The sequence below is a fragment of the Emys orbicularis genome, chromosome 6 (genome assembly GCF_028017835.1).
Source record: "Emys orbicularis isolate rEmyOrb1 chromosome 6, rEmyOrb1.hap1, whole genome shotgun sequence".
Taxonomy (NCBI): Eukaryota; Metazoa; Chordata; order Testudines; family Emydidae; genus Emys; species Emys orbicularis.
The window spans coordinates 44290442-44301959 of record NC_088688.1 but is presented as its reverse complement, the minus strand read 5'-3'; the positions used below and the strand labels follow the sequence as shown (position 1 = coordinate 44301959).

The 11518-nt window shown below is 40.5% G+C and overlaps 1 protein-coding gene across 1 annotated transcript in view; it reads right to left on the bottom strand.

Annotated features, from left to right (window-relative positions):
* Positions 1–465: 465 nt before the first annotated feature.
* Positions 466–11518, bottom strand: part of HOMER1 (homer scaffold protein 1) — a 96717-nt gene continuing 85664 nt past the window's right edge. The window contains exons 7-9 of the mRNA XM_065406548.1: positions 10350–10460; positions 8382–8462; positions 466–654 (exon numbers count right to left, since the gene is read on the bottom strand). Of these exons, the coding sequence (XP_065262620.1) occupies positions 466–654; positions 8382–8462; positions 10350–10460 (381 nt within the window). The remainder of the gene's footprint in view (positions 655–8381; positions 8463–10349; positions 10461–11518) is intronic.

Below are 11518 nucleotides of genomic sequence, written 5' to 3'. Positions count from 1 at the left end.
CAGTGCAAAATATCCTGAGAAATTATTAAGATTACAACAAAAGACAGGGCTGTCATCACTAAGTTTTTGCACAAAACACATCAATTAGATATCTTAATTAAATAAAAAAGCAGATAATCTACATTGTGTCTAACACAAAAAGGGGATGTGACCTGGGACACTGCTAATTCTTCCACTGGCTAATAATTAGAAAATCATTGCATTTAATTACTGTTAATATCTTTCTTCAAGTTATTTATGGCCAATAATATACATGGAGGTAATTTGTAATTCAAGTGTTTTCTTTTTTAACTAGCTACAAGATGAATTCTAAATTTTACATTGAAATATACTATTCAAATTTAAAATAGGCCCTCTTGGAGGAGCATTTTTCTAATTTTGTGCAACTTTGATGCAGAGCCCAACATAGTCCTATGAAGAGAGACAGTGCATCTTTAAGATGATTGGCACTGAAATCCCATTTCTTTAGCTGCATTCTATTAGCTTGGCCAGGTTATCTCGTAATTCTGTTAGTTCAAAGATTTTTCCATCAAGAATTTCTAAAAGTGTCTTCAAGTTATTGCGAAAAGCTTCTTGCTCGTTCTGACTTTTCTCCAGACGTTGCTCTAGATCAGACAGCTGTCCTTCCAGGTCCTTGTTTCGAATTTCTACTTCCTTCAGAGAAAACATGTAGTATGTTAATGTACTGTTTATAAATAGAATGTAGTTTTCTCTTTCTGCTGTCATTCATGTCTGTCTTAGTTAATACAGGTTTTAAAAGACCACAATTAAATTATTTGCAATCTTTCAGTTACTGCTAACTAAAAAACAGGTTTTTGTTAAAGGCCAATGAGGAGTTTGAAAAAACACTATCTTCCTTTTATCTTCTCAGTAAAACATCCAAGGGACAAGACATTTGGAACAGAGTGATAAAATTATATAGCCACTGAGTGCCATATTGAATGCAAGACATTAACTGAAGTAAATCTGCTATTGTTTCTGATATATAAATATGCCACTTACTGAAAGTGGCTTCTCAAGGGATTATTTTAATCTTAGCCATTCTCCATTTTAGAATACATAGATTACTCAAGGACACACACCCCACTAAATAAAAAGAATGATCTCATATCTTAAACATTACTTCATGTGTGAATGAAAACTATTCCACTGTAAACCCACTGTATATGCTATTTCACACTATACACTGACCTATATAGAGTAAGACTAATATCAAGATCAAGATAACTGTACGAATGTATAAACAACCACAAAATACTAATTACATCTTTTATTTTACTGAAATATATGTTTCAGAGCTTCTCTCTGCTCCTGGGTGCTATTTGAGTAGTTTCTGAGCTGCCGTACATAGAAGCTGTTCCAATAGAACAGTGGGTAGGAGGGGAGACAATGTGTCCGCATCTCAAATGCAGCTCCAGGGGAATTACACCATGGCAAATGTCTTTTCTCATCTTTAAGGCAGAGGAGCAGCCCACAGTTGCTATAGGTCACAGAACATGATGCTGCTCAAATCCGGGCTGTCGGATCAAGATGCAGAACTGTATGCTCGGACCGCTAATCTCTGTGGGTCACGTATTAAAGAGGAGGGCAGCTATAATAAGCTCCATTTTATGCAAATTGCGTGCTGCCCTTGGGCTCCTGACAAGTTATCAACATGAGCCTCATTTGTGTCTGGTGTAGCTTATTGTTATTTGAGTATGTCTCAATTTTAAATTTCAATTATTTAAAAACCTTTTAAAAACAGCACAGGGAGTGTTTATATAATATACCTTCCACTATGAAAAACAGTTTTCAGGAAACGGACAAGAAAAAATATTTATATATTTATCTATAAACATTTTTTCATCATTTTGTGGGCTACTTGGACTTCCCCTCGTTCCTCCCATCTCCCAGAAACCCAGCTGCCCTTTCAGCAGCACTCTGTGACAGAACAGTCACTTTCAACTCAGTTGCATTTTATCAAATTAAATTTGGAATATTTAATAGTTCCCATTTTAGGATTTACGATGACTGGTTTCAAGCTGCTGCCGAAAAGCACTTTGAGACGGGGATAATTTATAGTGGCCACTTTTTCTCCTCCTGTGTGTCCTCCTCTCCCCTGCAGCTGCCTCAATTCACCACCTCCCCTCTCTGCACTGCCTGTTACCATTTCCCCCCCACACACACTCACTTAACCTAACAACTGTACTAATGTTTTCCATTGATATGGGCCCAGCCATACACCAGTGGGAGCTGGACGAGGACAATAAGTACCCACCTATGATGGGGCACCGAGTGGCTCAAAGCTACCCTAAAGTCAATGTAATCAGCTTCTCACTGCACAGGGAAATCCTTGGGTGGTGCAGATAACTGTATTGGCTCCTACACCGTCCCACCTCTTGACTACTGGTCACGGAGTGCAACTTGGGGAAAGGTGATGTGGCCAAAGCCCCTCAAGGCCCAAAGAACAGCCCCTGGAGCATGTGGCAGAAAGCACAGATTTCAGCAGCCCTTATGGGCCAGAAAGCCGCAGGATCAGGGAATCACAAAGGAGGCTTAAAACCACACTTACATGTATGCACAGCAACCCACCCTACGTGAGCATGTGGTCATGGGTTACATTAAAGTTAAACTGGAACCCTGTGCTTGCTTTTCATTTGTAAACAGATATGAGTATTAAAAAATCTTAACAAATCACTGGGTTTTGATTATTGTGTCTTGTACAAAACCCTATGACCCCCTTGCTCTCGGGGTCCACAGCAGAGTGCTTTTAGTCTGTTTATAACTGAATACGATAGTTCTGGAAGTACTTAGAAGGGAGAATTGACTGAAAAAGATGCATTTCAGATTTATTTATACTGAATGGAATTGCTTGGAGCACTTGGCATTGCTTTGTAGGCTCCTATTATTACTAGGTATGTAAGAATTGGCATAACAAAACAGACCAACTGTCCATCTTTGAATCCATATCTGTGCTAAATTCTATTGCCCTGCTCTTTAGTGTTTACACCTGTGCTGTGAAATGTGTAAAACTGTACCAAATTACATGTAAATGATTACACAAATGCAATGTAGTAAAGAATCAGCCCCCCTTTATCCAGATCATCAGTGACATATGCCTAAAAAGAAGGTGTTAACTCTTTAAAATTTTCTTAGCTGCACAATGTCTATTTCTTCTTTCCAAAGTGGAACTGATTGCTGCTCTTTCTCCTCTTGTCTTTCTGACCTCCTGGCAGAGCCCCTTCTCCATTTCCCAATGCTACATGCAGTGGGATGTCTTCCTTAACCCCAAGATCTTAACATGCTGTAAGCAGGGAGGGCAAGAGGATGTACTAGAACATTTTTCATATCTAATGATATTCATATAGATGGATGTGTGAATATCATCTAAATATTAGTAACCCTGAATATGTACATCATCCAGGTCTAAATAATGGCTGATTTGCCTATATCTAATATTGAACACCTTCCTCAATCTAGTCCAAAGTCCAACTGCTCTTACAAAGTTAGGAATTTTTATCTAATATCTAGCATAAACATTCCTTTCCTTACTGTGCCCTTGCTTCTTGTCCTAATATCTTCTGAGAATATGAATACTTACTTTCTTTCATTTAAATTATCTTGTGGGTACTTACAGACTGTATTTAAGTCCCTTTCTTGTCTTCTCTTTTCTAAACTATACACAGTTAGCTCCCCAAATATTTCCTCATATATATTTTCCTTCAATTCTTGCATCATATTTGTTTCCCTTCTTTGTATTTAGTATACTTAATAATCTGCAGGAAACAGAACTGCATGCAATATTCCAGCTCCTGTTGCAGAAGTGTTATGAAAATGTTATCTCCCTAGCTTTACATACAACCTTCCTATATATACACCCCAAAGAATAGCACTAGCATTTTTGGCACAGGTTTGCCTTGCAAGTTCATATTTAGTTTAGTGTCTGCTATTACAACTAGGTCTTTCTCACACTTGTTGCCTTCCAGATAGCTGTGTCTCTCCGTTCCTATCTGTAGGTATGAGATTTAACTTTATTAGTAATGAATCTCATCTTGTTATAATCAACTCACTCTTCTGATCTCTCCAGGTCCATTTGCAGCTATATTCTGTCCTGTGTTTTTGAGCTCCTCCTATAATGGTACTGTGATTAATTTTTTAATACATTTTTATTCTAAATGAAAAAAATATTAACACAACAAATAGTGTTTGTTGTTTTCATCATAATATAGTCCTGTGGCTCTTAGTGCAAGGTATGTAGTAAACAGATCAGAATTAAATAAATATACATGTTTTGAGTAAAAGCTATATTTATGAATCTGCTATTCTAATAAAGGAATACTTACTTATTGTGAGCTTATGTGATCATGGCTGATTGCATATGCTTTCTCTACATTATTAATGAAAATATTAACTAACAAGGCTCCCGATACTTACCCCTCTACTGTGATAGCTTATTTGATACTGTTCCCCATTGGAGTTCTTACCATTAATGGATTACTCTCTTTTTCATTCCTGTTCATCAATAGATTTTTATCTAGTTGATATGCAGGACAATGTGATATACTTTATTTTGTATAGCCTTTTTTATACAAGCTGTATTTCAAAACATTTTAGAGGAACACAATACATTAAATTGAAAATAAAAAATAAAAGAGAGAGGAGAGAAATGAACGGTTATGCAGAAAGGAGAAAACATCTGTTTTTAGACGAGATCTGAAAACAGGTGATGGATCAGAGACTCACAGAAATGTAGGGCTGGAAGGGACCTTGAGAAGTCACCAAGTCCAAACCCCTTTACTGAGGCAGGACCAAGTAAACCTAGACCATCCCTGGCAGATGTTTGTCCAACCTGTTCTTAAAAACTTCTAAAGATGGAGATTCCACAATCTCCCTTGGAAACCTAGTCCAGAGCAGAGCTACATAGTTAAAGCTTTTCCTCCTAACATCTAACCTAAGGGTATGTCTTCACTAGCAATGTTAAAGCGCACCAGCTGTAAAAAAACCACCCCCACAAGGGGAGTGACTACCAGTGCTGGGAGTGTGGCTCCCAGCGCTGGTGCACTGTCTACACTGCCACTTTACAGCACTGAAACTTGCAGCGCTCGGGGGCGGCTACTGGGAGCTGGGGGCAGCCGTGCCTGTGGACAGTCAATAATATGTGGAGATATACCTATCTCATAGAACTGGAAGGGACCCTGAGAGGTCATCAAGTCCAGCCCCTGCCTTCACTAGCAGGACCAAGTACTGATTTTGCCCCAGATCCCTAGGTGGCCCCCACTCAAGGATTGAACTCACAACGCTGGGTTTAGCAGGCCAATGCTCAAACCACTGAGCTATTCCCCCCCCCGCTTAGCCTGACGCGCCACATGTGGTAGGTTGCCAACTACCACGGGTGAAAGTAACTTAAAGGAATTACCGGTATGCCGGAGTCCAGAGCGGGGGTGTGGCCTCAACCGGAAGAGGCAGGGCCGTTCAAGATTTAAAGGCCCTGGGGCTCCCAGCCACAGCTGGAGCCCCAGGGCCTTTAAATCACCCCGGAGCTACCAGCTGCAGAGGCGGCTGGGAGCCCCGGGGCTCAGGGGTGAATTAAAGGGCCCGGGGCTCCGGCCACCGCGGAGCTCTGGGCCCTTTAAATCACCACGGGAGCCCGGCTGCCAGAGCTCGGGCGGGGATTTAAAGGGCCCGGAGCTCCCCGCAGTGGCTGGAGCCCTGGGCCCTTTAAATCCCCACCACAGAAGTCGGTCCAGTCCAGCACAGCGTACTGGCTCTTGCCAGTATGCCGTACCGGACCGTACCGGCTTACTTTCACCTCTGCCAACTACTACACTTGTCTGTTTTGAATTTCATCTTGTTGATTTCAGACTAATTCTCTAATGTGTCAAGGTCATTTTTAATTCTAATCCTGTCTTCAAAGTGCTTGCAACCCTCCCAGGTTGGTGTCATCTCCAAATGTTATAAGCATACTCTCCACTACATTATCCAAGTCATTAATAAAAATATTTAATAATACCAGACCCAGGACTGACTCCTCATAGAATCATACAAGATTAGGGTTGGAAGAGACCTCAGGAGGTCATCTAGTCCAATCCCCTGCTCAAAGCAGGACCAGCCCCAACTAAATCATCCCAGCCAGGGCTTTGTCAAGTCAGGCCTTAAAAACCTCTAAGGATGGAGATTCCACCACCTCCCTAATTAACCCATTCCAGTGCTTCACCACCCTCCTAGTGAAATATTTTTTCGTAATATACAACCTAGACCTCCCCCACTGCAACTTGAGAACTAAAATTCAGAGGGATCTTGATAAATTGGAGAACTGGGCTATAGACAACAAAATGAAATTAAACAAAGACAAACGTAAAGTGCTACACTTAGGAAAGAAAAACCAAATGCACAAATACAAACTGGGGAAGAGGGGGTAACTGGATGGTAGCAGCACTGCTGAGAAGGATCTGGGAGTTGTGGTGGATCACAACATCAACATGAGTCAGAAACGCGACGCTGTTGCAAAAAAAGTAAATGCATTTAGGTTGCATTAATAGATGCATAGCATGCAAGTCACAGGAGGTGATAGTACTGCTCTACTTGGCACTGGTTAGGCCTCAGCTGGAGTAGTGTCCCATTTTGGTCACCAATTTATAGAAAGGATATAGAGAAACTGGAAAGGATCCAGAGGCAAGTGACAAAGATGATCAAAGGGATGAAATGCACGCCATATGAGAGCAAAGGCAGAAGGAATTGGGCATGTTTAGTTTGAAAAAGAGAAGATTAAGGGGGACATGATAGCAGTCTTCAAATACTTGAAAGGCTGCCATAAAAGAGATGGAGAAAAGTTGTTCTCTCTTGCCACACAGGGCAGGACAAGAGGAAATGGGTTCAAACTACAGCATAGCAGATATAGATTAAATCTCAGGAAAAACGTCCTAATTGTAAGAGCAGTAGGACAATGGAACAGACTGCGTAGGGAAGCTCTTTCATTATAAGTTATAAAAAGGAGGCTGGAGAGCCATCTGTCTTGGATGGTTTAGACACAATAAATCCTGCATCTTGGTGGGGGTTAGATTAGATGATCCTTGCAGTCCCTTCTTACCCAATGGTTCTATGATTCTAACAGATACAGAAAAAGGCAATGCAAGCCTCTTCCTTGCCCTGTCTACACATTTCAATCTATATCTGTAGAGACCTATTCTAGGAATTTGATATGGGCCCAAGAGAGACAATTCAGATACGAATTTCAAAGCTCCTAAATTTTGGAGGTGTTTGAACACAGGGTCTTAGTTAATGCCCATCTCTGCTCAAAATAAAAGAATAGTTCAGTCACCAACTACATCTGGGCTTCTGCTGAGTCTGCCATAGGGTTTTCAGTTAAAGGGACAGACCAAGGCCACCGATTCATTTTACACAGGACTACTGAATTGTCATACTAATGATTTTCAAATTGGGGCTAAATTTAAACTGACTGAGAGATGAAAGGCTTCATGTTCCATTTCCAGTTTGCGGAGGCATTCAGCTCTAAAAACAATTTTCACAAACAAAACAAACACACCCCGATAAGACCCCCAACCCAAATCCTGGGTTTAGACACTCCTGAGAGAATGTTAAGAATTGTTGAGCTATTCAAACCAACAAGGAATAAAGAGATACTGTGTATATGGACACTTTAAAATCAGAGTACAGTTGCAATTTGATCTAGATTCATCCCAGTGTGTGCTAAAGAACCTGATGAAGGCACTCAATGGCAGCAGGTCTGCCAGACAGGGCCGGCTCCAGGCACCAACTGAGCAAGCAGGTGCTTGGGGCAGCCAAGGGGAAGGGGCGGCACGTCGGGCTCTTCGGAGGAGGGTCCCTATCCCTCTCGGAGGGAAGGACCTGCCGCCAAATTGCCGCCGAAAAAGAAAGCGGCACAGTGGAGCTGCAGCCGATCGCGATCGAGGCTTTTTTTTTTTTTTTTTTTCCCCCCCGCCACTTGGGGCGGCAAAAACCCTGGAGCCGGCCCTGCTGCCAGAAAGGCCTGAGAGAAGCCAAGAAGTGCTCAAAATGGGAACAGTGTTGACCAGTGAAGGAATGTGGCCAGAGAATGCATTAATGTGGTGCATCTCCTAAGCAGCTTCCACTACAGTGGCTTCTATGGAGCTCCAGCTGCAACTTAAAACTGCTCCCCTATGGAGCAGTTAGGTCAAATGGCCCAAGGGAGGGCAAATGGCAATTTGGTGTGAATTCCCCCTGGAGGACATGGGGTCCAGACTGGTTCATGGAGGCGTAAGTTACACCTCTCTCTGCCAGTTTGGGTGAACCTAGCCAGGAACAAACAAGCTGCACATATGATAAATATAAGTGTCTGCCTATTGCCCATCTTCCTTTTTCTCCTACATCTAAATTAAAATATATATAATACTGATGCTTACCTGGAGCTTCTGGGTCAAAGCATCCCTCTGTGCCTGAAGCTCTCTGGCATTATCAATTTCTTGTTTCAATCTTTCTATTTCCTGAGGGAGCAAAAACAATTCCTTTAACAACACATTACCGGATCTTAACTCAGTGCAAATAAGCCACTTATTCTCTTCCTGGCCAAATCATTCCAATTATACCAAAACTGACACTGAGCAGCTGCTTATCTTGACACTTCACGTGTGGAGTTCAAACCCCCCCCCCCCACACACACACACACTAATAGTATGGAATCAACAACTTCTGTGATTTATTCATCTGCATGTTAGACATTCATACACCAACAATGAGCAATTCCATCTTGAAAAGTGTAATAACTCAAACTACATATTTGCCATCAACGTTTAACCTTTGTGGAGTTTCTCTTACTCTCCCACCCCAGCAAGGCTGGAATATTTTTTCTGGAAAATTGAGGGTCATGGTAATTAAAAGTTCAATCCTGGTCTGTATTTATTTAAAAAAAATATTTTAGTGTACACTACTGTAGTCCTCCTCCTTTTCAAAAGAGAAATCCAGACTTCAGTGGGGAGCTGCTTCCTATATCATTAGCAAGGGATGAAGCCAGCAGCGGCAAGAGAGAGGGAACAGAAATTGCCTGAACACAAAGTTCTGACCACTGACTGCCATATGAAGAGAGACTGATAAGAATGGTGTTTTTAGTTTAGAGAAAGTATGAGGGGATGAAGGTGATAAAGGTATACAAAATAAACGGTACAGAGATTAGATCAGACATTTCTGTTCACTCATTCTCATGATACAAGAACAAGCAGTTAGTCAATGAAATTGAAAGGCAGCAACTTTAAAACTGATAAATATTTCCCCCACAATGCACAATTACCCTGTTGACCAATTTGCCACAAGATATCACTGAGGCCAAGAGCTTAGCAGGAATCAAAGAAGGACTGGATGTTTACATGGCTAACAAGAGCATACAGAATTACAATAGTAAGGATTAAAAAACAACAGGAAAAAAGAAACCAATACACATCCCCACATCTCAGGACACAAGCCGATCTCTTACAGGGGTTAGGAAGAAACTTACCCTGTGGGGAAGTTATTCCATAACTGCCAATGTCCGGGTTTCTTGCACTTTCTCTTAAACATCTGGTGCTGGCCACTGTTGGAGACTACTGGTCTGATCAAGTATGGCAATGCCAATGTTCCTATATACTGCTCGTTATAGAATCTTTGGTAATGGGGGAGCCACAAAAGCCAATTCCCGCCATAGTCAGCTCCCTTCCCCCTTGTATCCTCCCCCTTCAATATAGGGACAGTTAGCTATCCCTTTTGGGGGCAGGTGTGCTTCACTTTGGGGCAGCACAGGTGGCTTCTCTAATTCCCCATACCCTCCTACTGCTGGCCCAGACCCTGGCTGACGGCACAATAAGCAGCACTGAGTAGGGGGTGGAGCTTATTTAGAAGAAAGGGGCAGGGCCCTCAGGACCCCAAAATCAGCTATGTTAAAATAATCTTAACTCATAAAGATTGGTTTGTTTCTCACCACGAACTCACTTCCCCAATAAAGGAAAGCAGTGCTTATAGCTGCTTTTTAAAATAAATACTTGCACTGACATTGCTTGTCTATAAATGGGATTCACAGTGCTTCATTTTGACTGCTGCTGTGAAGAAATGCTGCATGCTTCAGTGCATGCTTCCTTTTGCAAAGAAAGGTACTTGGGAAGAGTGAACAGAAAAATGCAGATTTTTGGCTCAGATACACTAAAATCCACACAATAGCTGTGATTGACAATCTGTAAGAAAATGTATTAGCCTCAAAAAGGCTAAAAAATGGATTCTTCTTACTTTAGTCCATGCAGAAATCACCTCTGTGCTCACAAGCAGATTTAAGATTACATTACAAACTGTTATAAATAATATGATTTTTAAAGCCACTTTAAAATGTTATGAATAACGTTAGCAAATACCTCTTCTTTCTTCTTCAGTGTGGATTCTAATTCCTGTATTGTCTGGTTTAATTCTGTTTTATGTGTATGGACTGCATTTGCTTGACTGCTCACACACTCCAGCTCAGTCACCTGTAGAAATAAATGTCAGCAATAAATATAAAATTAAGTGACAACATGAAGAATTACAAGGTGCTATTGCCTCTTTGCATTAACACTTACATCTGAAATATACATCTGTTGAAATATACTTATTAACTCTAAAAAATATATATACGGATTAAAATGCTGAAAATATTTTTGTAAAACATTAGTATAAAATTCTTTACCCAATTGTTTTGTATAGTATTTCCCTCCTCTGAAATTTTAAATGTTGTTGCAATTTCCGATAACTGAAAAATATTGGTTCTGTAGTCTGAAAAAAGCCCCTTTTGCATGAAAATGTGCACTTAGTAATTTTGAAAATGTTCAGGGAAGAAGAGGCATTATCTCTCTAGAGTCAACATGGTCTAGAGGACTGATCACAGATTTGTCTAATCTGATCTATCTAATCTATCCATTGAAAGTTTTTAATATTGCATCATGTTAATCAATGCCCACCCAGTCCTCCAAAAGGCAACTACAATTTCTCAGACTGAATTTCTGAATTTGCATGCAAGGTGTAGTGCTGCATACTTACCTACCAACACATGGCTGCAGACATTTAACTCCTTTATATTTTCAGATCTCACCTTTAGGCCAGTGGCTAAATGGCACATTTTGGTACTATACAGTTCCCTTTATTAGCAGACAGAGTGCTCTGTCCATCTGTCTTTGGATGAAACGCATAGCAATGGCATGTACAATTTCGATTTGAAGAGATGTCAATATGCCTGTTGCTATACACAGACAAATGATCCTTGAGAGAACAATGGGTAACATTTTGTACATCCATGAATTATATTCTATACTATCATATTCTACTTAGAAACATTGTTGTTCATAAATCATTGAGAACACTGATGGAACCATTATGTTTTCTATCAATCCAGCTCTTGTATGTGTGAAGTAAGCTAAAAATATATTATGAATAATAAATAAAATGTTACTGAAAAATATTACTGCACAAAGCCCAACAACTCAGTTTTCTAAATAAATTATTTCCCTCTGAAGCTTAAGGCTCTAATTTTCTTTAAAGACCATAATTACAA